Consider the following 27,736-nt stretch of genomic DNA (forward strand, 5'->3'; position numbering starts at 1 on the left):
GATAAATGGATACAGATTAGATTCCATGCGAATATGGACTCGGGTACGGCAATTTTTTCAAGCTGCGGATATGGAGACTGATTTCATAATTGCCATAGAGTATGAGTAACAACTGAATGTATAACTTAACCTTAGTGTTAATCAATTACTTGCATTTTCAGTTTAAGCATGTTACAATACTGTTGTCATTTGCGTTTATGTCATATTCCACTTTTATCCTTCTGCAGCAAATAGTTAACTATGCTTATCCATAATCTATCAATTAGCAACTCTGAACGCTTTCTAATTTTACGTGACAGAATAATCAAGCTCATAGTAAAATGTACAACACAAACTGTTCGGATGTCTTAAATTAAAAAAGATTTCCAACCGATAGATTTCAGTATCAGTAAAGAGAGAGTGGTGTCTATCGACTTCTAAGAGTGACAGATTGTATTACGAGAAATCTCTGCATAAATATTAGCACTCAGCTCGGGTTATCTCAAAACAAACAGAAACACAATGTATATGAAACTTGCAATATAACAATAACATAATCCTTAACAGTACAACATAACGAAATAGCCTAAATAGCTCCAAAATCCAGCTAAAGCAAACAGAATACATGGCAAATGCATCAGACAAAATATAACTTGAAAAAAATTAATCATAGTTAGGAAGAAAGAAACTACACTTAGTCGACTTCCTCAATCTTGGGGCCAGCACCACTTCCACCAGTAGGAGCATCATCATCATCTGCAGCAGCACCCATGTCAGGACCGGCACCACCCTGGTACATCTTGGCAATGATAGGGTTGCAGACACTTTCCAATTCCTTCATCTTGTCCTCAAACTCATCTGCCTCAGCAAGTTGGTTGCTGTCTAACCACTGGATAGCCTGCTCAATGGTGTCCTCAATCTTCTTCTTGTCTTCAGAATCAAGTTTGCCTGCAATCTTGTCATCCTTGATGGTGTTCCTCATGTTGTATGCATAGTTTTCCAATGCATTCTTGGCCTCAACCTTCTTCTTGTGCTCTTCATCCTCAGATTTGTACTTCTCAGCCTCTTGAACCATCTTCTCAATATCATCCTTCGAAAGCCTACCCTTGTCATTTGTGATGGTGATCTTGTTCTTCTGTCCGGTAGTCTTGTCTTCAGCAGAGACATTCAATATACCATTGGCATCAATGTCAAAGCACACGGTAATTTGGGGAACACCCCTGGGTGCAGGAGGAATGCCAGAAAGTTCAAACTTGCCCAACAAATTGTTATCCCTAGTCCTTGTTCTCTCTCCTTCAAAGACTTGGATCAACACACCAGGCTGGTTGTCAGAATAGGTTGAGAAAACCTGTTCTTTCTTTGTTGGAATGGTGGTATTCCTTTGGATCAAAACAGTCATCACACCTCCAGCAGTCTCCAAACCAAGAGAGAGAGGGGTGACATCAAGAAGGAGAAGATCCTGCACCTTCTCATTTCCCTCACCACTCAAGATTGCAGCCTGGACAGCTGCTCCATATGCAACAGCCTCATCGGGATTAATGCTTTTGCAAAGCTCCTTTCCATTAAAGAAATCCTGCAAAAGTTGTTGAACCTTGGGAATTCTGGTAGAACCACCTACAAGAACAACATCATGGATGCTTTTTTTGTCCATCTTAGCATCTCTCAAACATTTCTCAACTGGTTCCATACATTTCCTGAAAAGATCCATGTTCAGCTCCTCAAATCTGGCACGAGTAATAGGGGAGTAGAAATCAATTCCCTCAAATAGAGAGTCAATTTCAATGGTAGTCTGGGCAGTAGATGAAAGAGTTCTCTTCGCCCTCTCACAAGCAGTTCTCAATCTCCTGAGTGCTCTAGGGTTGCCACTGATGTCCTTCTTGTTCTTCCTCTTGAACTCTTGAACAAAGTGATTCACCATTCTGTTATCAAAATCCTCACCTCCAAGATGTGTGTCTCCAGCAGTGGCTTTCACCTCAAAGATACCCTCTTCAATAGTAAGCAAAGAGACATCAAAAGTACCACCACCAAGGTCAAAAATCAAGACATTCTTCTCACCAACGCTGGTTGCTTTCTTGTCTAGCCCATAAGCAATGGCAGCAGCTGTTGGCTCATTGATGATACGCATAACATTAAGACCAGCAATAACCCCAGCATCCTTAGTAGCTTGACGCTGGGAATCATTAAAGTAAGCAGGGACAGTAACAACAGCATTCTTAATTGCAGAGCCAAGGTAAGCTTCAGCAATCTCACGCATCTTCATCAGAACCATTGAAGAGATCTCTTCAGCAGCAAATTGCTTGTCCTCACCCTTGTAGTTAACAACAATCATTGGCTTTTCAGCAGGGCCAGCAATAATCTTAAAAGGCCACAACTTCATATCACTCTGAACTGATGCATCACTGACTCTACGTCCAATCAACCTCTTAGCATCTACAAAAGAGAAAATAGTCTTAAAATCACAAACTCAAAATTCATCTATTTAGAGATAAATTCTAGCACAACATCCATCATATCAAACATACATCCAAAATATTATTCCAGACAATACACAATACATACGTAGCAACATAGCAAAGCAATTAAAATACGTAGTATTTTAGGTATGTGCAAGTTTAGCAATATATACATTTGACAAATTCTATATATGAATCTAAGTAAAAAGTAACTAATTAATTAATTAGTAATCAAAAGCAGATAAACAAGTAACTAAACATAAAATAACGGATAGATCTAGCAAATAGAAGAGTTAACTGAGCAAAGTAGCAAGGTGTAGAATAACTAACCAAAAACGGTGTTGATAGGGTTCATGGCGACCTGATTCTTAGCAGCATCACCGATGAGACGCTCGGAGTCGGTGAAAGCGACGTACGACGGCGTGGTTCTGTTACCTTGGTCGTTGGCGATAATTTCAACTCTGTCATGTTGCCAGACACCGACGCAAGAGTATGTGGTTCCGAGATCGATTCCGATAGCTGGTCCCTCTCCCTTTCCGGCCATTGGATTTCGCTCTTTTGGTACGTTACGCAAAAGAGAGAGATCTGAGAGGAAGAGGATGGAAATCACAGCCTGAAACTGTGATTAGAAGTGAAAGGAGGTTGTTAGTAGTGGAAGTTAGCTTATATAGTTAGGGTTTCAAAGTTCTTCTAGAATATTCTATTAGTCTATATTATGGGAGTCCTTGGATTTGATTGGGCACAATTTACGCGTTTGTAGATCTTATTTCCGGGATCTTGGGCTTGTAGTGGGCCTAACTATATGAGAACCAATAAGTTGGAAGTTTCTTGGTTTTTAGGAGTCCTTGGTCAATTTTATGTAATATTTTCCTAATTCGATTATACATATCCGAACTTAACACATTTTAGTTTTTTATTGAATAAATGCAAAGATACATATTTGAATGCACCAAATAATAGTTTTCGGACACACATATCCGAAGTAAACACTGACTACTAATCAGAAACAAAAACCTTAAAACCAAAGTAGCTTAACATTACATATTGTTATAAATGAGTAGCTAAGGACGTTGCAACATTTTGATAACATCTTCTCCCGATCTTTGAAGCTTTGCTCAACTTCAATCAGACCTTTAGTAGAGTATAAGTGAAAAGTACTCCACAAAATCTTTAAATCGTCATCCATCTTAAGTGCAAACTAGGTGAACTTTATCTTTCCTTCAGTGTCAAGTGAGGGTGAATGATACTCGAGTCTGACCATCTTTTGAATTTTTGGATATTACATGAGAGAATTCAGTATGGTAATCAACTCGAAAAGAGGTGTGGCCAACCTAAATTGAAGTCTTAGGTTTTGAGAGTCTCTTGTGTTTTAAGTCACCCATGTATCTTTTGATACCATGTGGTAGACAGATTGTTACTTGACTGTTTGTCAAGTTATTGTTCTCACTCTTAAAGCTTTTAAGCGTAGAGTTGAGTATTGTTCTTGGTTAAAGCTTTTAAGCAAAACTAAGTATTGTGTATTTGAGAGTGTAATCTTTCTGTTGGGTTCTTTTGATTCCAGTCACAAGGTTTTTGGTTGCAGGTATATCACTATGATGATTGGAAGTAAGATGGGATTTCTCATATCTAGATGTTGATTTCTAGTTAGAAGTTGCATGGGATAGTGATTAGAAGATAAGTTTTAAACTGAGACAGTTTAGGCTTTGAATTAATACTATTATAGTGGATTTTCTTCCTGGCTTGGTAGCCCCAAGAATAGGTGATGTTACACCAAGCTGAGTTAACAATTGACGGTGTTATTTACCATTCTACAATTAATACTACATGATTTTCTATTTGGTATATGTGTGTTGTATGAGCAGACGATGTCAATACATCTGTCTTGACATTGTGATTTGTGATTGTGTAACTTATGTATGCATAATTACAATCTGGTTTGATTTGTTCTGTTATGTCTGTTCACATGAGTTGTAACATATTGACGTCATGCTCTGATGTTGGGACATCAACAGTGACATGTGGTGCAAGTGCCATGATTACAAAGCCAAAGTTAAATCCAGTTATCTCACCATATCCAAATTTGGTACTTCTAAATATACCTCATGAAGTTCATTTTTTTAATGAACGGGGTCTAGCCAATACCCCTACCAAATTTGTTCTCTATAATACCCTCAACACTCACCAACTTGATCTCTACTTCTTGGCAAAACTTTGTATGGATCTGCAACATTTTCCTCCTAAGCTTATTGACTCTCTCAACCTTAAAAAAAAAAAATCCACCAATCCATACCAAATGGCCTTTCCAGCCTCTGGTGTGTTTACTCTAAAAAAGTTAACCCTCAAATCCTTTTAATTACTAACCAATATGTTGTTTTTTCTATTAACTTAGACAATCGGAACATTGGTATAATTGTTATATATGCCTCCACATGTCACCACAAAAGGAAAACCTTATGGACTGTCCTGACTAGTCCCCAAAATAACCATATTATACCTTGGCGTTTCTTAGGGGATTTCAATGCAATCCTTGGAGCCCATGAACATATAGACAAACTTCCTCCCTCTAGAGCCTCTATCAATGACTTTCAAGATTGGGTTAACCAAAACTGCTTATTGATATGCCAACTAAGGGCTTCTTTTTCACATGGTTCAATGGTAGGTGTGGGGTAGCTCACATGGAAAGCAAATTGGACAGGGTTTTCTACAATCAAAACTGGATAACGACATGAAATACCACCCATATAGTCACTCTTCCGAAGCTGAGATCTGATCATTTTCCCATTTTTGAGGAAGGTACCTTCAATACAATCAAGTTCAAAACTAGCTTTAGATTTATTAGCATGTAGACTCTCCATGATTAATGTAGAGCCTTAATAGAAAATATTTGGTTATAGCCCATCGTAGGATACCCAATGTACATTTTTTCCCAAAAGCTTCAAAACCTGAAAAACAATCTTAAACTTGGAACAAGGAGGTTTTCGAGACATTCACCAATTGGTCTAAACCTCCACTCTTAATCTCAACAAAGTTCAAGAGAAAATTAAGTTGATTGGTATGAATAAATGTCTAAAGGAGCAGAATATTAAAGCACAATAAAACATGGAGCAAGCTTTAGATAAGGAAGAACTCTTCTGGATGATAAAGTAAAGAATTAGATGGCACAAACATGGTGAAAGAAATGCCTCATACTTTCACAGAGTTACCAAAATAAAAGACTTTAGAAGAAAAATAACAAGCCTTAGGACATGCAATTATTTATTATATAACATTTTTAGTTTTGCAGGTGTTGTTCAAGATTCTGATCTGAATGACATTATCCCTACATTGGTTAATAACTTTATGAATGTAATTCTTAATAGTATGCCATCCATAGAAGAAATTATTGTAGTTGTTTTTTGTCTTAGGAAGGATAGTGCTCTTGGTCCATATGGCTTAGGAGAAGTAATTTTCCAAGCATATTGGAGTACTATTCAAGCTAATGTCTACAATGCAGTCTAAAAATTGTCCAGGATGGAAGCTTTCGAATTTCGATGAAAATATTAGAGTTATTATCCCAAAAACTAGTGTTGTTGACTCTATGGGCAAGTTCATGCCAATTTCTCTTGCAAATCACAAGTCCTAGCTCATCTCTAAGATTATTGCTGAAAGGCTCACCAAAATCATGCATTTCTTGGTGTCCAATGAACATAAAGGGCTTGTTCAAGGGAGAAACATAAAAGACTACTTATGTATAACATCTGAAGTAGCTAATCTCCTAGACAAGAATCCTCATGGAGGTAACATTACCCTCAAGGTTGACGTCACAAAGGCCTTTGATACCATCAATTGGGATTTCCTCATCAAGGTCCTCAAGAAGTATGGACTTAACATTACTTTTTGTAATTGGATAACAACAATTCAGGAATCTGCCAAAGTCTCTATTGCTTTGAATGGATCCACTTATTATACCTATATGTCAAGAAAGGGGTTAGACAAGTGAGTAGGAATATAACCAACCTGGTTTGTACGGACAAGCTCACTCTTATAAAGGCAACTGGGACCTTAGCATTCCTACACATACATTGTATGCAGGTAATTTTATTGTCTTATGCATGGGAAAAACTTCCAACATTATAGCTCTTTAGAAATTATTCCATGAATACTCTGCTGCTTTTGGCTAGATCATTAACAACTTGAAGTCTTTTATCTTCTTTGGATCAATGTCTTTTACAAAGGCATATCTCTTTATTCATTTCACTAGATTTAACTGAGGTACTTTGTCTTTCATTTACTTGAGTTCCAATCTTCAAAGGAAATGTCAAGAGAATCCACCTTTAAGCTTTTGTAGACAAAAAGGTGGCAAAGTTGTCTGCTTAGAAAGGTTCAACTCTAACTTATGATGGAAGAGTATGATTTATCATTTAATAACAATATACTCTTCATATGGTGTGGCAATGTCAACTCTAGGAGGTCTGTAATAGTTGCTTGGAAAAAGGCCTATCATTCTAAAGATCATGGAGGCTTAAGCATAAGATCTCTCATAACTCTAAACAATACTATCAACTTTAAACCGGGTTAGGACAAGAGCATTAATGATAAGCATTGGGCTATTCTGGTGAGAGTTGGGGTTTTAAGGAAGCATGGCATAATAAAGCACCATATACCTTTGACTATTTGGTTCACCGTCAAACCTGAATTTCAATTCCTGCATACCAACACTGCCTAGCTCTTGGGTAAAGGTAGACAAATTAGGTTTTGGAAGGATAATTGGTGTGGTCACACCTTGCTATATAAAAATAATATAACTATGTTGGATGAGGATGGAATTGACCCTAACTTGTTGGTTTGTGACATGCAGCACAATGGAGATTGATATATCCCTAATCACTAGCATAAATTGTTTCCTTTTTGAACTAAGATATGACTCTGGTTAGCCCCTCACCAGAGGAGTTAGATAGAAGGATTTGGCATGCTTCCTTAAATGGAAAACTCTCCTTAAAAGATGCGTATATAAGCAAGTCAACACCTTCAATCAAATCTTATAGGGTTGGATGCATTTGAAATCAAGACTTGACTCATTCTAAATCATTCCCGATCTGCTACAACATAGAGGTTGCACCTTGGTTATCAAATGCAACATTTGCAAGTCACATATTGAAACATATGCTCGTGTCTTTTTTTTTTCATTGTTCTGATGCAATTAAAATTTGGAAATGGCTCTACACGACCCTCAGTTCTTCCATTATCATTGCTTCGAAAGAAGATGTTTGGCCCTTATGCAACAAGAGTATATCCCCTCAAGCATAAATTATTATCAAGGTTGCCATTAGGGGTGGAAGTAGGTCAGGCCAGACCAGACTTTTCATAAAAAGGCTCGGCCTATTTTTTAAATTCAAAGCCTAAGCCTGGCCTATTATCTATCATAGGCTTTAATTTAGGCCTGGCCTAGCCTTTTTATAAGTCTGGTCTGGCCTATTAACCTATTTAAAAGCCTATTTTATTTTGTACTCTCTAAAATTTTAAAATTCCAAATTATAACTATTATTTAAATTTAGTTATAAAATGTCAAATAAATTCTTAATTATAACTATAATTATTATTTAAATTATATAATTATTATTTAAATTAGTTAAATTAAAATTATAAAATTATTATTTAAAATTTCATCATGAAATAGTAGAAAATTTACTCCATTCAACTCACATGCTTCATCATGAAATAGCAGAAAATTTTAAATCTAACAGGAACAACACCATAACTCTAAACAACGCCATAACTCTAACAACACTACATTCAATTAAATATATATAAAATCTAATAGGAACAACACCATAACTCTGCTCTGTATATAACAACTAGTCTTTGAAATTATATAACATATAATATAAGAAAACCTTGCTGCAATAACTTAATAAATATGCAGCAACCCAGACACCATTAAACATAAAAAGGGACTCAAATCTTTAAGGTGGTCTCCTGATGTTGTTCAGCCGCCACCTTCGAAATAAGAAAGAAAAATTAAAAACTATAACAAGTTTAAAAAATGAAAAGAAGTTTTATGTTATCTGAGAAAAGATGGTGATGATGACGGTGTTAGTAACGGTGGCGATAGAGATGCTCGATGTGAGAGGGACCTCTTTACGTGCTTACTTTAAAGACAACTGGCGACGGACTTGCGGTGACAAACGGTGTGGAGATGGACCAACGGTATGGAGAACACAAAGAGCAACGAAGGTTGTATTTCTCTCCTTTTTGCTCAATGTTGTTTATAACATGTTGTTTACTTTTCTTATTTGTTTAATGCCTAGTAAATTTTGAATTACCTATTTAATTCACTACTTTCCACCTTTTCGAATGACCAATACATTTTCTTTGTCCGGATGACTCTTCAATTCTTAATATAAATTTTAATTCATTCATTATTATAATTCATTTTTTAGGTATTAATATTATTCAATATAAAAACCCTTGGACTTCATGTATATACTACTAAATAGGTTGGTCTATCAGGCCTAATAGGCTTTTTTAAAAGCCTAAATCTGGCCTGCTTAATTAAATAGGCTTTTTGAAAAGTCTAAACCTAGCATTTTTATTATATAGGCCATGTCAAGCCAGACCATAAATAGGCCAGACTCTAGGCCCCTGTTGGCGGCCTAGCCTACTTCCACCCCTAGTTGCCATAGTGTTCACCTTCTTTTTCATTTGTCTGGCTCGAAACGTGAAAAAAATACCAAGGTAAGGCTCTTCCCTTTCACATAACCACTGTAAATATAATTGGCCAAATCACAATTACTGGAAACAATCCCTCGCTTTATTCTTCCTCTTCTATTGTGAACTTCAATTTCCTCAAATCCTTCATAGTCAACATCCATTATATGTCTGTTCCTATGGTGAAAGAGGTCATTTGACAGTCTCCCATTAACAATTAGCGTAAATGCAATTATGATGTCTCTTTGATCCTCAAGCAAATGGGTGTGGAGGTATCTTTAAAGATTCAAAAGGTAATTTTATATTAGGATTTGTTGGACCAACTATAAGTATCAATTTCTTATATGTAGAACTTTCTGCAGTTTTTATAGTCATGGAAATTGCTAGAAAAAGAGGATGACTTAAGTTTTGGATTGAGAGCGACTCTTTTATTGTGATAAGTTTTTTCAAAAGATTCTTTGCTTTCTTGGCATCTTTTAGAAATAGATGACTTCATTGTAAAAAAATAATAATAAATCATTGTTAATATGTCTTTTGTCATTACACTTCACACATATTCATAAAAAGAAAACTCTTGTGTGATTTTTTTCTAGCTTAGGCTGTACTTCTTGTCTTTAACTCTTTTGTACTCATTGCGTGTTTGTTTATACGGTAGCACACGGCTACCTCGCGTTAAAACGCTATTCCACCACAATTTTTGGAAGCTCCAAGTGTTAACTTCGTTGTAACGTGTGGTGTAAATGCGATACTGTAAAATGCCAAACACACGCTCAATTCATTTAACAATTAATAATGATTTTGTAAAGAATTAACTTAGATTGAGTTTCTTTTAAAAAAAATCATATTGAAAGAGTCTTAATCTAATACCCTTCTCCTTTTTGTGTATTATCAATAGTCCAAATCAAACTAAACTTATCAAAATTGACCTCATCATTCCAAAATTAAATAAAATTTTAAGGGGACGTTTGTTTTATGGATTACTAATTTATTCGTAAGAATGTGACATTAATTTTTTTATTCCCATGTTTGTTTCAAGTGTTTATCAATTATGCCTTGAAACTTTTTATTCCATGGAACTTAATTTACACTTGATTTTTTTATTTTGTATTCCCATGCAAAAGGATGAGAATATTATATTTTCATGGGAATAAGATCTAACCATTAGGGGCGGGAATAGGCTAGGCCGAACTAGGATTTGCCAGGCTTGAGTCTGGCCTGCTAAAAATTACAAAGTCTAAGTCTGGTCTGTGACATATCATAGGCTTATTTTTGGACCTGAGAGACTGAGACTGACATTTTCGAAGGTCTGTTAAGCCTATTAGCCTACATAAGAGCCTATTTAATTTAAACATTTATAAATAAGCAATTAAACTAATGTATAAATAGACTAACAAATTAAAATACCAATAAGACTAAATGCTTATCTGCATTTACTTGTTCAAGTTTACCTATTAACATAAGTGTTCGAAATGAGTCGGAACAGGTGACCAGCAATTAGGGGTGGCAAAACGGGCCGCCTGCCACGCCCCGCGCCCGCCCCACCTTAAGCCTGCCAAAAAATGAGCGGGGCGGGCAAACCCACCAAATAAAATGGGCATAAAAATCATGCCCGCTCCACCAAGGTGGCGGGGGTTAGCGGACGACGGGCTTGCCCTTCTATTTTATTTATTTATTTTTCTTTTGTTTTTTAATAGATTAATAGTCTCTTTTTACCTTTCCATTAAATTTTTTACATATTTTTTAGAACAAGTTTTTATAAAGCATCTTTTAAACAAATTTTACCTAAAAAAATACTTCATATATTTACAAATAAATGTATAAAATAAGACCATGAAGAATTATAATTACTAGAATTAACTAAAAAAAAGACCAGCTTAACGAATAGGTGAGGCGGGCTTTGGCGGGGCGAGCTTAGGCGGACGACGGGTTTTGACGGGGCGGACTTTGGTGGGCGGCGGGTCCAAAATACTAACCCGACCCGCCATTTTTTGCGGGTGAGCGGGCCAAGCCGGCGGGCCTCCGCCCATTTTGCCACCCCTACCAGCAATGACGGCTTGATCTTCGGTGATGGTTGAGGAAAAAAGGGAGTTGTACCTGCAACATACTGCCAAAGTAAGAGCGAGAACAAAGGTACAACGGTTATTTATAATGTTCTCTTCAATGTTGGACTAGGTTGTCTTATATTTGTGGGTCTGGGCGTAACTTTAGGGCCCAAAATATAGGAGACCGTTGATTAGGTCTTGGTTAGCCGAGCAAGAGGAACAAGTCGTTGGCGGGGACGGAGATCTGGCGTGCTCGAATAACCCTAGGTTGTGGGGCTCCCCTTATAAGTCTTGTCTGGTAGAAGGGGAGATTCGCCCTCTGTTTGCTTCATGGAGTGGATCAACGCTTATTGGGCCTCTTCACACTCATGGGTGTATTGGACTAATTAAGATAATTGGGTTAGTCCAGAACAATAAGTTTTTAGATACTATTTACTTAAGAGAACTCATGAAAACAACTTGAGACATTGTTTATTAGCTTTTTTCAGCTTATCTTCATAAGTTATTCAAGATAACTAAGTTTTATTTTTGTATTTTATTTCAAAGTACAAATAAAATATAATATTTAGAATAAATTTATTCTTATTTATTTAAATAGATCAGTCTAATAGGCTTAAAAAGATTTTTTATATGATATGTGGTCTAGCCTTTTAACTAAATAGGCTTATAAAAAGTCTAAGTCTTTTTTATTTTAAAAAAAAGTTTGGCCTAGTCTGAACTTATGTAGGCTAGGTCATAGGCCCCAGTTAATCGGTGTGACATATTCTCACCCCTAGTAACCACAAATAACTTCTCATTTATATTTATTTAATTTCTTATTTATTATTTTAAACTTTTAAACTAAATATAATTTAAAAACATTTCTAAAAATTTAAATTATTTACCTAACATAAGGATAGAAAAATTATTGGTGATAATAATATTTCTGAAAAATATTATTAAGATTATAATTTTAATCGTTGAAACAAACACACCCCACACCCTAATATATTTAATATTATTATTATCTGTTTCGTTTCTTTATTTATTATAGTATGAAATGTACATAATATTAAAGTTTTTTTTATAGATTTTTTAAATATTAAAAATGGACAACAATAAATGAATACCCTAACACATATCAAGTTTAAAACTATTTTTATTAAAAAACACAGTTTTGTTACTACTGGTCATCATTAATGCATAGGACGATCACCCCAGTAAAATATTTTCAAAATATGTTATACTCAAGATGGACAGCAGCCAAACAACACATTAGGTTGTTGGCTATAGATAATATCAACATCTTTAAGGCAGCTAGTTAAATAGGAAATAAATAAATAAAATACCTGGAAGACAATGTATAAATATAAAACTATCATTCTTACAATGAATGAAAACTACAAAAATGAGGGCTTGCGTTACCGAATGTTATGAAATACCCAAAAAAAATCTTAGCGCTGTGGCTAAATCCATTAATGATTACAGACCAATTCAAAAATACAAACAGAAAAATAAACCATAGATAAGAAAGAAAAAGCCACTACATTTAGTCGACTTCCTCAATCTTGGGACCAGCACCGCTTCCACCAGTAGGAGCATCATCATCATCTGCAGCAGCACCCATGTCAGGACCTGCCCCACCTTGGTACATCTTGGCAATGATAGGGTTGCAGAGGCCTTCAAGTTCCTTCATCTTGTCCTCAAACTCATCTGCCTCAGCGAGCTGGTTGCTGTCTAGCCACTGGATAGCCTGCTCAATGGCGTCCTCAATCTTCTTTTTGTCAGCTGGATCAAGTTTACCTGCAATCTTATCATCCTTAATGGTGTTCCTCATGTTGTATGCATAGTTTTCTAATGCATTCTTGGCCTCAACCTTCTTCTTATGCTCTTCATCTTCAGACTTGTATTTCTCAGCCTCTTGAACCATCTTCTCAATATCATCCTTTGACAGCCTGCCCTTGTCATTGGTGATGGTGATCTTGTTCTTCTGTCCGGTAGTCTTGTCTTCAGCAGAGACGTTCAATATACCGTTAGCATCAATGTCGAAGCAAACGGTAATTTGGGGAACACCTCGGGGAGCAGGAGGAATGCCGGAAAGTTCAAACTTGCCCAACAAATTGTTATCCCTAGTCCTTGTTCTTTCTCCTTCAAAGACTTGGATCAACACACCAGGCTGGTTGTCAGAATAGGTTGAGAAAACCTGTTCTTTCTTTGTTGGAATGGTGGTATTTCTTTGGATCAAAACAGTCATCACACCACCAGCAGTCTCCAAACCAAGAGAGAGAGGGGTAACATCAAGAAGGAGAAGATCCTGCACCTTCTCATTTCCCTCACCACTCAAGATTGCAGCCTGGACAGCAGCTCCATATGCAACAGCCTCATCGGGATTAATGCTTTTGCAAAGCTCCTTTCCATTAAAGAAATCCTGCAAAAGTTGTTGAACCTTGGGAATTCTGGTAGAACCACCTACAAGAACAACATCATGGATGCTTTTTTTGTCCATCTTAGCATCTCTCAAACATTTCTCAACTGGTTCCATACATTTCCTGAAAAGATCCATGTTAAGCTCCTCAAATCTGGCACGGGTAATAGGGGAGTAGAAATCAATTCCCTCAAATAGAGAGTCAATTTCAATGGTAGTCTGGGCAGTAGATGAAAGAGTTCTCTTCGCCCTCTCACAAGCAGTCCTCAATCGCCTGAGTGCCCTAGGGTTGCCACTGATGTCCTTTTTGTTCTTCCTCTTGAACTCTTGAACAAAGTGGTTCACCATTCTGTTATCAAAATCTTCACCTCCGAGATGGGTGTCTCCGGCTGTGGCCTTGACCTCAAAGATACCCTCTTCAATTGTTAGCAAAGAGACATCAAAAGTACCACCACCAAGGTCGAAAATCAAGACATTCTTTTCACCAACGCTTGTTGCTTTCTTGTCTAGCCCATATGCAATGGCAGCAGCAGTAGGCTCATTGATGATTCGCATGACATTAAGACCAGCAATCACACCGGCATCCTTAGTAGCTTGACGCTGGGAATCATTAAAGTAAGCAGGGACGGTAACAACAGCATTCTTAATTGCAGAGCCTAGGTAAGCTTCAGCGATCTCACGCATCTTCATCAGAACCATTGAAGAGATCTCTTCAGCAGCAAATTGCTTGTCTTCACCCTTGTAGTTAACAACAATCATTGGCTTTTCAGCAGGACCAGCAATAATCTTGAAAGGCCACAACTTCATGTCACTCTGAACAGATGCATCAGAGACTCTACGACCAATCAACCTCTTGGCATCTATAAAAGTGAAAATCATCTTAGTATCACAAATTCAACATCTCATCTATACAAAAACATAAACAAGACAATACATATATTATATAGTAATTGAAACTCGGAAAGAAGAGATAAACAACTAACTAAAAATTCATGTGTCATAACCCTCATGTATCACATTAACAATCTATTTTGAGATAAATATGGTACATTATGCAGTGTAAGAGAAATATAGGCATACCATCACCTATACAAATTTATTATTGGTATATCATGCGGTATAATAGTTTAATCCAACTACTCAGAATTAGATAGTAACATAGCAATGCAAAAGATGCAACGGGTTCATTGAATTTAAAAAAAAGCATCATGTACATTCAGTTTAAATATACATGTCACACCAAAACCAAATTATGCCTTATTATAAGACTATAAACAAATTTGATTGAATCATGGCAATGCAAAAGAACAAAACCCAACATGTACAGTCAATTTAAATATATATGTGGGTGCATACCAAATTATATCAAGTTTTAACCCCATACACAATTTATTGACTCATAGCAAAGCATAAGATGCAACATGTTCATTGAATTTAAAAATCCCTGCATCACAGTTTAATTGAACAATAGTAACTGATAGAGACATGTCATCATGTTTCACTCTAAATCATAGCAATACTAAACCACGTTTCACATTACAGATCTATTATGAAATAAATCTGACTCATCAAATGAGTAACAAAGCATACGTCCAAACACAATACAGTTTTGGATCCATAAACTTATATATATTCAATCAGAAGCGTTATGAACGGTAAATTTACATATTGTTAGTACGAACAAGCGCAGGATTAGTTACACAAAACAAAATTATTACAGGACGAGCAACAAAATGGAATATACAGAAAGAACATACGCGCAAAATATTGAGTAGATCGAGCAAAGTGTAAAATAACTAACCGAAGACAGTGTTGATAGGGTTCATGGCGACCTGATTCTTAGCAGCATCACCGATGAGACGCTCGGAGTCAGTGAACGCGACGTAAGACGGCGTGGTTCTGTTACCTTGGTCGTTGGCAATGATTTCAACTCTATCATGTTGCCAGACTCCAACACAGGAGTACGTGGTTCCGAGATCAATTCCGATAGCCGGTCCCTCTCCTTTTCCGGCCATTGGTGGGAAAATAGATGAGAGTCAGATCTAAGAAGTAGTGAATGTAAATCACAGCACCAACGCTATGATTCGAAGAGGAGGAGTAAGTATAGTATAAGTTAGCTTATATACTTAGGGTTTTAAGTCGTTCTAGAATATTCTGTTACTCTACACAGCTGGAACCATTGGAATTGTAGATCTAGTTTTCTACAACTATGATTGGTAGATCTAATTTTCGAAAACCTCTAGTGGGCCTAACTATTTAGAGCCAATGGAGTTTCTCTCTATTGTCATGACTCAACTTTTGTTTCTTTCCCCACCTCCCTATTTCCTCAATTTTGTTGCCTTAATTTTAACGTTTCTATTTATTGCGTGTAATATACTACAAGAATAATAATCTAATTTTAAAAAGTATTTATAATTTCTTTGCAACACTTTTAATTTCTTTGCAACACTTTTAATTTCTCAAAATTTTTTGAAATTCTAGAATTTACAAAGTAATTTTTTTTTAGAAGACATGTTACAACGTTGTACTTGTATATGTGTTTCTCAACATTGTCATTGGCTTCGTCAGCGACCCTTGAAATGGTGTGGTGTCTTATAAATAGCTCTTTCAAGAAGTCGAGATATGCATAATCTCATTAATCTTTTCATTTATTTTATTTGTTGGGAAAAGCTAACATGTGCCCCAAGGGCACAAGTTAATGAGATATTTATAGAAATATTTTCTTGAAACGCGTGCATTCAATATATTGGAACTTTAAATATGACTCTATTGCATTTAATTACATTTAACTTTTTCTAATTATAGTATCTTAAACATGTGCCGTTAGGGCACACGTTAGCATGACCCTTATTTGTTTTATCTAGGTTAACTCCAATTAACTAAATCATCATGTTTACTATGATAATTGTGACATGGTCCTAGATAAACATATGTATAAGACACAATACAATGTCTAGTGTCTTCGTTGTTTCTCCAAATGAAAGATGGAAATTGCATGTCTACCTGTGCCACCTTTCTAAAAGGTTGTCATAAGAATATGATTACTTATGTTAAAACGCGTGGTGGCAAAGTTAGCCAATTTATTTTCTCGAATGACATAAATGAACATGTGTTTGTGTGGGGTAGTTGAATTTATGATTGTTTTGCATTTGTTTATACATTTTTATGGCCGATCACAAAAGTTTAAAAAAAAGAATAAATATAAAACGAGAAGGAAAAGTAAATTGTAAAAGTGATTCATGGAAAGACGTAACATATCTCTCATTCCTAAATATGTTTGGCCACGTGGTCCTCATAAAGGCGCAATATCGATGTGTTAGACGGGCCTCCGGAAATACATTAGTGTGAACTTAGGTTCATCCACCCCAAGCTCCTGCACATAGGGGTGCTCGCGGTGCGGTTTGGGCGGTTTTGACGAAAAAAATCATCCGAACCGCAAGAGAAAAAATAGTGCGGTTTGGTTTGGTTCGGTTGGCTTTTAAAAAAAATCCGAACCAAACCAAACCAAACTAATGCGGTTTGGTTCGGTTCGGTTGGTTCGGTTTTTTACAAATATTTTATTGAGCCATACATACACATATAGATGATAACATAATTTTGTATTTATACATTCATACACTATCAAATAACAACAAAACTCCTCATATTTTGACAACAATTTTCCATTTAATATGTAAAAATTAAATTAGACAAAAGTGGAATATTAAACATAAAATAATAGCATAAAACAATATAAAAATTATTATAACGAAACAAAAAAATAGAAAAGACGAAAGATTAGTGAAAGTGAAAAAGAAAAAAAGTGTTGAGAGATTAGAGAAGAAGATATGCGATAAAAACGAAACTGAAATACGGAACATTTACATAAAAATGAGAAGGTGAAAAAGAAAGAATATAAGAGAGTAGAGATTATAGAAGAAGAGGGAAGATGTATGTGGCAAAGAATGTGCGATAATGTTATTAGAGATTTTAGAAGATCTGGACTGAAATTATATGTGTAAGGATGAGAAAATTGTTCGTAATCATAATGCTAATGTATAATAAGTTTAAGTTTGGGTTGGATGTGAGTTAGTAAAATTTAGGTTGTAACATAGTGCGGTTTGATTCGGTTTGGTTCGGTTTACAAAATACAAACCGCAAACCGAACCGAACCGTGCGGTTTTGTAAAAATTGACCCAAACTAATCCGAACCAAATGCGGTTTTTTGCGGTTTGGTTTGGTTTGGTTTGCGGTTTTCTATTGGGTTGGTTTGGTTTTGATCACCCCTACCTGCACATCATGCTTCTAAGCAGGGCCGGTCTTGACATTTTAGAGGCCCGGGGCAAATAATAAAAATGGACCCCAATAAAAAAATTAAACATACATTGAATTTTGATTTTTGAATTTTGATAATAAATAATAAGAAATAATTATATATAAATATAAAAGAGGATACGGAAAAATATGTTGATTAGTTTGGTTAGTCATAGTAGAACTTTTAGTTTTTAATTGCAAGGGTCTAATTTCACTTGACATTATTTATAAAATTCTCCATCATTTCTTCTTTAAGAGATTTTGTTGACCGAAACTTCTTCATCATCTTAATTGTTCGAAAAATATACTTTTTTTGATAAAACTTCTTTATTAGCAGGCAATGATTTTTTGAAAGATCATTTATCTATCGAAATTGTTCTGATATAATTGTTTTTTTTTAAATTAAAAGAATAATTGTAACATCTAATTATTTAAATATCTATCATTAAAAATTTTAATATAATCAAAATCATATAAATTTTGTAAAATATATATCTATAAAATAATATTTTTTAAAAACATTTAAAATAACATTTTAAATTTAAGTGATATTTTAAAATTTTACAAAATTATAACAAGATAATATTTAAAAATTTAAATAAACCTCACTTTATAAAAATTATAAATTTCTATTTGTGGAATTAACACAATAAATATGTTATGGAATTAAAACTATTTGTTTAATTAACACAAGAAAAATGTTATGGAATAAAATGGACAATAAGCACCAGAACGGGAATCGAACATTGGACACACCATGCAAACATCATTACGGAAATTGATGCTCTTCCGGTAGGACATTTAAACTTTTTATTTTAATAACGAAATGTATAGCTTTTAATATATTTTTATTTAATTTATAAAACCCATTAACAACAATTTTGAGGCCCCATTTTTTTTGAGGCCCTGGGCTATGGGCCTGCTTGCCCTGGCCCAGGGCCGGCTCTGCTTCTAAGGCTAATGATGTAGCTCACCGAGTCTAGATTGATCTGCTTCAATCTTACGTTGCCCCTAGTGCGAGTTCTCAATATAATTATTCCTATCTTATACTAAAATATGGTAGAAACATAAAATAATCAGCAAATTCGACATCAATTATATCAATGAATTGGCAAATGAGCATGCATTAAGATAAACCTGTATTATAGAATTCAAATTTGTGTCATTGTGCTTGTTCGATTTGTTAATTTGAAGACACGTAGCTTAGTGCATTGTAAGGTTTCAGAATCTGAATGATACCAATTGCACGGGGGTAATACATGTAATTAATCAAAGAATCCGGAACATTTGTGTTAACCTATTGATAAATAGTTACATATCTCACGGTTCAGGCAAAATTTGATGACAAAGAGCCTCTACAAAGATTTCAGATTTGGGGTTTTATGGATGAAGTGATAAAAAGCAGAATGGCGGATGATGAGTCTTGTAGACATAACAAACCTCCTATTGGATCGATTGTCTTAGTAATTGAGCTATTGCCTACTTTGACATGTATATCACTCAATTTTACGCCAATCTTGTTAAAAGAATATGGTATGACTTTGATTTTTAATGCTTGTAAGGAGAACCTATCTCCTCTAGCTCATACGAACAACAACAAAAATGGGTCAAGGATCCTAACAGAGAATTTTATTTGTTTGCAACCAAAACAGAGGAATAAGAATTCAATCGATTACTACATCCGTTAATGAATATTATGGCAGTTTGAGTTTTCAAAGACATTCATCTAAGGTGCATTGGTCAGATTTCCCTTTATGGAGTTTAAGTAAATAAGGTATATTGGCTCTCCCTAAAGAATATATGAGCATTTTTCATGATGGAATTAAGTTGCTATCTTTGAGAAACCAAAGACTTCTCCAATTGGTGGCTTTCCTTAAAGGATATTGTCTTTAACAAAAGTCTTATACATGCTCGTATAGTTTGCCTAACACGTGAAGACACTGACACTAAATAATGAGTGCATTTTGTAGCTATGAACATTGTGTTTTCTTCTTCTAGCAAACCCGCCACAAGAGGCAGATCATTGACAGTTACAAAGAAATGTGTTTTTATAAATCTTTGGCCTTTCATTTTATTTTTAACCGAGTTTTTCCTAATTCTAACTCATGTCTTCACATTTATTCGTACTAGGTAAGAAGCCTTATTTAGTTAAATTTGGATATAACGAAGAAGAACCACAAGTATTAAAAAAAATTAATTTAAAGAAGTTGATATCAATGAAACCTCAATCACTAGTACTCCCAATATGAACAAAAGATCGTTATTCGAAGCGACGTTATCAACAACCAAAAGGAATAAGATACAAAGTTAATCTCCTACCTAATTATTTCAAACTATTTTCTAAATTAATCATTTTACTTATCTCTATTTATTAGTATTTGTAGGGAACAAATTTTTTCCATCAAACACCACAAGGATAATAAGGACAATTAACTTTAAGGTGTCCCCTATATCCACCACTAAGGTAACTTACTAAATGGAATACTTCTTCTTTTATGTTTTCTTGTGATACAAGTAAACTACAAATATTTTTATGCTCTCTTCAAGTCTTAAGGTTTTCGCGGCTAGAGCCTTTTATTAGAGATCAAATCAGATCAACATACACACAAACATCATGCTGGAACATCTTGTTCCACATGATCATTACGCCCCCTTTTTGCCACAATTTGGAAAAAGTGTAGAAAGAACCACAAACCAAGGACAAAACTTAAAGCAAAATAACAAGCTTGACAAGAACAACAACCTGTTAGAGAAAAATGGCGTTTCAGTTCTTTCTTAGGTTTCGACTTTTGTTCTCTTCTGACGCCATGATTACTTTGCGCATCCCTAGGTACTAATTATTACCTAAATCTTAGGTAGTGGGCTATAACTGCTCCCCACTTTCTAAAAACCAGTTTCCAAAGCGTTTCTTTGACATGACCTTTGATTTCAACAACTTCTTTCTGCACGATTTTGCTGACGTCACTACAGCCTTATATATATGTGCAATTTTCTTCTCATTTTTCTTTCTTTCTTCTTGTTTCCTTCTCTTCTCAAACGTTTCAGAAAGAACACTCTTCTTCTCTAACCTTCAAACTACTTTATTCTCCTCTTCCAAACACAACAACAATGGCTGCTGCAAACACCAACACTACCGTTTATGCTACCGGTTCTAACCCTTTAGGGTTTATTATGTCTCGTGAAGAGGAAGAACAAGGGTTAGATTTTGTTCCTCAACCTAACCTCACAGAAGCCAAAGCCATTATTTGGCAAAACCAGATGTTAATCCCCTTCCAAATTACTGATAAACTAATGGCTTTCTCAGGGCCATTACCAGATCATCGTTCTCATCCAGAACAAACCGCTGGTTTCTTTCCTTGTTTTCAAACCACCATGCCTGTAGCTTTTGACAAACCGCGTCCTCTCGACTTGAAGTTTATGGACCCTACACTTAGGGTGTTTCGTTCGACCCCAGCTCCTGGCAACAAAGAGTACTTAGCTTGGCTTAACAAAGTCCAGGCGAAGAAGCAACAAATGTGGGAAGAATTGGGCGTCTTCGACGCCATACAACTCTCCAGAACTGGTCATAGGGTTTGTCCTCCAATGCTACTTGCTTCGATATTTTTCTGGGAAGGTTCGACCAACACTTTTCACCTTCCTTGTGGGATGATGACTCCCACTCTCTTCGACGTGGCTGCCATCACAGGGCTTTCGCCATTGGGTGAGCTCTTCGACCCAACTCTTCCCACAGAAATGAATTTCAACTTCACCAACGCCACCATCACCAAATATATGCAAGATCATTATGACAAGTCGATAGAAGAAGTCTCTGACGAAGAGCATGTTGCCTTCCTCACCTATTGGCTTTCATATTATCTATTTTGTCCAGGATCAGTTCAGATTGCTAAGGCTTACATACCCCTGGCCATCCAAATTCATGAAGGTCGAAAGGTCTCTTTAGGTAAGCTTCTCCTTGCTTATCTCTACCATACCTTAGGTATAGCATCTTTAAGGATCAAACGCCTGCATGAGACTCCAAAACAACTCTCTCTGTCGGGACCTTATTGGCTCTTACAACACTGGTTGAATGCCACCTTCGAGTCACATATAGGTTACACTGTTTCCAGATCCATTTTAGAGGTCATGTATGACCGGAGGGTCGAAGGCATCAAGCTTGCCTTTCAAACTCCTCAAGATGAGTCTAACAGGCCCAACCTCCTCAAATATGTGAGGTTGTTTTCTGAATGTAAAACATCCATTGCTTCCATGGCCCCTTTCTCCAATCGATGCTTTGGGCCGACTTGGTTCAAAGCTATTTTTCCTGGAAATACTCCTACTCTTCGAGCTCAATTAAACGCTATTTGGGCTGCCTTTCTAACCCCAACATTACTTTCTTATCGTATTGAGTCGACTGGTAAGTGCTATGGGTTTGTGGGTTATCAACCAAACTTAGTCTCTCGACAATTTGGTTTGAGCCAGATGCTGCCCAAAAGCTTATATTCCCATGATGGTGATATTTGTTACTCTGGTCGACCGTTCACAGCCCGTCAACACCTTGACTGCTTGAAGTTTCATAACAAACAATCCTTGGAGCACCCCACCTTCATTTTCCAAAACTCCTACTTTAAAACCAAAGAATTCAATGAATGGTGGTCTCAATATTACCAACTGTTTGATGGAGACTCTTTCGTCAAGAAGCTGAACACTGCATTCGACGTACTGGAAGATCAACTTACTATAAGTAAGTTTTTTATGTCTACTTTCGTTTTCTTTATTACCAATGACAGTGTTCTAATCTCAATTTTAGACCTTTCAGGACCTGATCCTACTGCTCAAGTCGAAGTCCCCGCTCCTAAACCAGGTCGAAAGCGTCCTAGTACGTCGAACACCACCACTACCAAGAAAAACAAAACTATTAGAAAGGTATTTATCTTGACCTTTAATCTTTTGTCAATACTTCCTGAACCCTTGTTGATTGTTATTTTCCTTTCTTTAGCTGCTAATCCCTGCTGACTCAGACGAAACAACTTCACCACCAAATCAAGAAAGTGAAATTTTTTCACGACTCCCGCTTCCGACTCCATCAAAGAAACGGAAAATTGTTAAGAACATTCCAAAAGTAATTGTCAAGCCCCAAACAGCTCCAACAATTCTGTCTTCGTCTCAAATTCCTTCTGAGGTAACTTAACATTCTCCATCAATATTTTTTCTCTTTAACAAATTATTTTCTAACACTTTCTTCTGAATAAAATGCCCAAACTGTCGACCATATTCAGGAGAAGGTTGTCGAAGTTGCTGAAAAAATTACTGAGGCTGCTCCTGACTCCAACCTTTTTAGCCCTCAACGGACTGATGCTTTTGGAAGTACCACTGATTCGGCTAACACTCCAGGTCGAAGTCGAACAGAGCCCCAAAACAATCCTATTATTGGGCAAACTCAACCTGCAAATGTCAAAACTGCTGATCAAGCCTCTCGTTCAAAGCAAGATATCATCTCTCAATCCAAACAACATCCTACTGTTGATGACACCAACTCGAATAGTTCTCTTAGTCAAGAGGAGATTCTGGACTTGAAGAAGACTAATCCTCTAGAAGCTCTCTTTCGACTTCAGAAGCTGCGACCAAGTTCTCTTGACGTTCCTGTTCAGTCGACCAACCCTGACGCTGAAATTGATGCTTCTCTTGTCGAAGCTATATGCCAGCTAAAGGCTCATCTGAACGAACCTGAGTTTCTTGCTGTGCTTGAGAGTTCTGAACATCTTGGTGGAGAAATTCGCAAGCTTCTAGACTTACTAATCAAAGCTTCTCTTCCAGCAGTTGTTGTTCAATTCTTCTTTGATTTTGAGGCATACTTCGACCAGCTCTGGAGGGACCTTATGACAAAGAAGAACATCACTCGGCAGGCAAAGAACAAAGAGCGTGAAATGGAGAGGGAATGGGATGCCAGTGCAGCTTCGACCAAAAAGGTTGAAGAATTTCAGGAGAAAACTTTAAAGTTTTCTGACAAGAAGGGAGAGATCAACAACAAGATTGCTGACTACAAGGCCCAAATCGATGCTCTTAACAAGAATATTCAAGATCTTGAACAAGAGAAAATCACTTTGGCTCAAACTGAGGAAATCCCTTCGCCTGAAACTATTAACCAAGAGGTTTTGAAAGGACTTGGTCATGGTGAAAATGCCCTCAAATTGGAAAGCAACATTCGACAACTTAGACAAAATTTGTCTCGACTGGACTCGAAGATTGACTTTGAGTCAGCCAAGCTAGCTTATTTTAGGAACAACTTTCCAACTTTGTAATTTTGTTTTCGATTAGCTGGCTATATTTTGTAATGACTGCCAACGCACTTTATAAGAAACTTTTGTAATGATTGGCCAAATTTTTAGCCATTTTAATATAATCTTTTGGTTTTATTCTATTATGCGAATTTCTTGAAGTATAGGTTTATATTTCTTCAAATATTTACCATTTATTCTCAAGATTCGATTATCTGAATTTAGTTCTTCAATTTCATATGCATTGTTTGAAAACACTTGCAAAATTTTGAACGGTCCTTCCCAACTTGGGGACCATTTACCCAATAACTTATTCCTTTGATCCATGGGTAAAATAACTTTCCATACATAATCACCTATCATGAATGTTTTTCCTTTGACTTTCTTGTTGTAAGCCTTCGCCACTTTTCTCTTTTATTTTATTAACATATCCAACGCTATTAGTCGTTCTTCGTCTAACTCTACTAATTCGTCTAACATCATACTCCAGTATTCATCAGACGAAAGACTATTTTGTCGTTGAATTCTAGCTGACTGTAGATGAATTTCTGCAGGCAACACAGCATCATGCCCAAAAGTCAAACGAAATGGGGTAGTATTTATTGCTTCCTTTGGTGACGTTTGACAAGCCCAAAGTATTTGGTCGAGCGTTTGATGCCAGTTTCTTGGCTTTCTCCCTACATGCTTTTTTATCAAGTTTATAATAACTTTATTAGCAGCTTCGACTTGACCATTAGCCTGAGCATAATACGGAGTGGATGTTAGTAATTTAAATCTTGTTTCTGCTGCAAAAGCTTGCATCTTTCGACCAATAAAAACTGATCCCTGATCAGTAGTGATAGTTTCTGGAATTCCATATCTGTAAATAATGTGTTTTTGTATAAAACTAATCACTGCTTCTTGATCAGCATTAACCAGGGGAATTGCTTCTATCCATTTAGTAAAATAATCTATTCCTACTAAAATGAATCTTTGTTGTTTAGAAGATGCAGGTTTGATTTCTCCTATTAAATCCAAAGCCCATCCTCTAAAAGGCCAAGGTTTGACAATGGCATGCAATTCACTGGCTGGAACATGTTGAATGCCTGAAAATTTCTGGCACTCTTGGCACCCTCTTGCATATTCAATACAATCTTTTAACATTGTTGGCCAATATAAACCTTGTCTAAACAACAACCACTTCATCTTATGGCCTGATTGATGAGCTCCACAAACACCACTATGAACTTCTGACACAGCCAAATATGCTTCAGCTTCACTTAAGCATCTCAACAATACACCTTCAGCCGTTTTCTTGTATAAATCATTTCCCAATATCACATAGTTTAGAGCCCTGTATTTAATCTTTCGATCAGTTCCTCCGACTGGATTATTTAGGTACTGAACCAATGGGTTTCTCCAATCAGAAATTGTCATATTGTCGATGGCAAAAATTTCCAAGGCATGCCAATTTTCACTTTAAACTTCGTCTCCTAGTCCCCCGAGTTTTGACGTCGACAATTGGCCCAATCTGGCTAACACTTCATGAGTTTCTTTCTCTTTGATATCGACCATATCTTCTAACTTATTTTTAGAAACTCTATAGCCAGAAGCAATCTGTGCCAATTCATTAGCAATGTAATTCTCAGATCTTGGTACATGCAAGATCTCGACCTGTTCAAATTTCTCTAACAAGCGCACCACTATTGCATAGTACACTATTAGATTTTCTTTGATGCATTTATACTCTTTCTTGATTTGTCGAATTACCAGCTCAGAATCACCTCGAATTTCAACTCGCTTTGCCCCCAAGTCTATTAGGGCTTTCAAACCAGTTATCAAAGCTTCGTATTCGACTTCGTTATTAGAACATACCTCCTTCATTCTATAGTGGAACTTGGTTGGAAGTCCTTCAGGAGAAATAATCAGGACTCCAATGCCTGATCCATTTTTATGACTAGAACCATCAAAAAACAACTTCTAGTTAGATTGATCGACCAGATTTGCTGATAGTTCAACTAACCCATGTTCGACTATAAAATCAGCCACGATTTGTCCTTTCATAGCTTTTAAAGGAACATATGTTAAGGAGAATTCAGTTAGCGCTAAGGCCCATTTACCAATTCGACTATGCAAAATTGGTTTAGACAACATATGTTTAATAACATCAAAATGAGAGGACACATACACATCAACAGGCTTTATATATTGCTTAAGTTTGTTACATGAGAAATACAAGCATAAACATAACTTTTCAATATCATTATACCTAGTTTCAGCATCCACTAAGGTTCGACTTAGATAATATATAGCTCTTTCGCCGCCATTATCATCTTCTTGGGCTAACATACTCTCAATTGTCGAACCTGATGCAACTATGTACAATTTCATACTCTTTGTCCTATTGAGGGGTAACAAAATAGGAGGCTTAGTTAAATAAGCTTTTATTTGGTCGAACGCCTGTTGATGTTCTGGCTCCCATTTGAATTGATCTTGATTCTTGAGCTTCACAAGTGGTGAAAAAATCTTCGTTTTGCCACTTAGATTTGAAATAAATCTCCTCAAGAAATTAATTTTCCCCAACAATGACTGGAGTTGTTTCTTTGTTTCTGGCGCCTTTAGCTCCAAGATTGCTTTCGTCTTGTTCTGGTTTATCTCAATACCTTTCTTGTGAACCACGAAGCCCAGGAAATCCCTTGCATGGACACTAAAAGCACATTTTAAAGGATTCATTTTGAGTCCATATTTTCTCATTCGTTCAAAAGACTGTCGAAGATGGTCTAAGTGACCATTTTCAGAGTTAGATTTTATTACAATATCATCGATATAAACCTGCATAAACTTGTCAATAAAATCATGAAACATGGAATTCATAGCTCGTTGATATGTAGCTCCAGCATTTTTTAAACCAAAGGGCATTACTACCCATTCATAAGTTCCTAAAGCACCTGGGCATCGAAACGCCGTCTTAGGTACATCTTCGTCAGCTATAAAAATTTGGTTATAACCTGAATATCCATCTAATAAACTGAGATATTCAAATCCAGCTGCGGAATCGACTAACATTTCAGCAACAGGCATGGGATATTCATCTTTAGGGGTAGCCTTATTTAAATCTCTGAAATCTATGCATATACGAAGGCTACCATTTTTCTTTATTACAGGCACTATATTAGCTAACCATTCGACATACCTCGCAGTTCGAATAAACTTGCTTTTCAGCAATCTTTCAATTTCTACTTTGATTTTTTCCATAACCTCTGGCGCAAATCTTCTAGGAAGTTGCTTGATAGGTTTCTTTCCTGGGTTTAAAGGTAATTGATGTTCAACCACACTTCGACTTAAACCAGGCATTTCATTGTAATCCCATGCAAAACAATCTTATATTCTTTCAACAGTCGAACCAACTTGGTCTTTAAGTCACTTGTAAGTTTTGTACTTACATAAGTAGGTCTTCTAATGACTCCGTCACCTAAGTCAACTTCTTCAAGAGGATCTTGAGCTTGCATTATTTTTACCGATCCTAATGGATCCATTTCGAAGCCTAAAGGTTCGTCATCGTATATCCCATCAAATCGTTCGACCTGGTGATCGATTTCCTGATTGTTTGCATTTTTTACCATCATGGCCTCAATGGCCATATTT

At 36.2% G+C, this 27,736-nt stretch overlaps 2 protein-coding genes across 2 annotated transcripts; both read right to left on the reverse strand.

Annotated features, from left to right (window-relative positions):
- Positions 1 to 493: 493 nt before the first annotated feature.
- On the reverse strand, positions 494 to 3,095 carry LOC131610060 (heat shock cognate 70 kDa protein 2-like). Its single transcript, XM_058881929.1, has 2 exons — positions 2,763 to 3,095; positions 494 to 2,409 (listed from the first exon to the last, which is right to left on the reverse strand). The coding sequence occupies exons 1-2, from the start codon at positions 2,974 to 2,976 to the stop codon at positions 674 to 676; spliced, it is 1,950 nt and encodes a 649-aa protein (XP_058737912.1). The 5' UTR covers positions 2,977 to 3,095; the 3' UTR covers positions 494 to 673.
- A 9,382-nt stretch (positions 3,096 to 12,477) lies between these two features.
- Positions 12,478 to 15,680, reverse strand: LOC131610066 (heat shock 70 kDa protein 4-like). The gene is made up of 2 exons (XM_058881934.1): positions 15,367 to 15,680; positions 12,478 to 14,425 (listed from the first exon to the last, which is right to left on the reverse strand). Exons 1-2 carry the CDS (start codon positions 15,578 to 15,580, stop codon positions 12,690 to 12,692), a joined length of 1,950 nt encoding a protein of 649 aa, XP_058737917.1. The 5' UTR covers positions 15,581 to 15,680; the 3' UTR covers positions 12,478 to 12,689.
- Between the last annotated feature and the right edge of the window lie 12,056 nt (positions 15,681 to 27,736).

The sequence above is a fragment of the Vicia villosa genome, linkage group LG6 (genome assembly GCF_029867415.1).
Source record: "Vicia villosa cultivar HV-30 ecotype Madison, WI linkage group LG6, Vvil1.0, whole genome shotgun sequence".
Taxonomy (NCBI): domain Eukaryota; kingdom Viridiplantae; phylum Streptophyta; class Magnoliopsida; order Fabales; family Fabaceae; genus Vicia; species Vicia villosa.

Bases quoted from the DNA above. Each gene is read 5' to 3' on its own strand.
- LOC131610060 (XM_058881929.1), bottom strand. From the start codon at position 2,976: ATGGCCGGAAAGGGAGAGGGACCAGCTATCGGAATCGATCTCGGAACC. The intron at 2,410-2,762 runs GTTAGTTATTCT...TCTCTTTTGTAG, and splicing joins CCCTATCAACACCGTTTTTG to ATGCTAAGAGGTTGATTGGA.
- LOC131610066 (XM_058881934.1), bottom strand. From the start codon at position 15,580: ATGGCCGGAAAAGGAGAGGGACCGGCTATCGGAATTGATCTCGGAACC. The intron at 14,426-15,366 runs GTTAGTTATTTT...TCACTTTTATAG, and splicing joins CCCTATCAACACTGTCTTCG to ATGCCAAGAGGTTGATTGGT.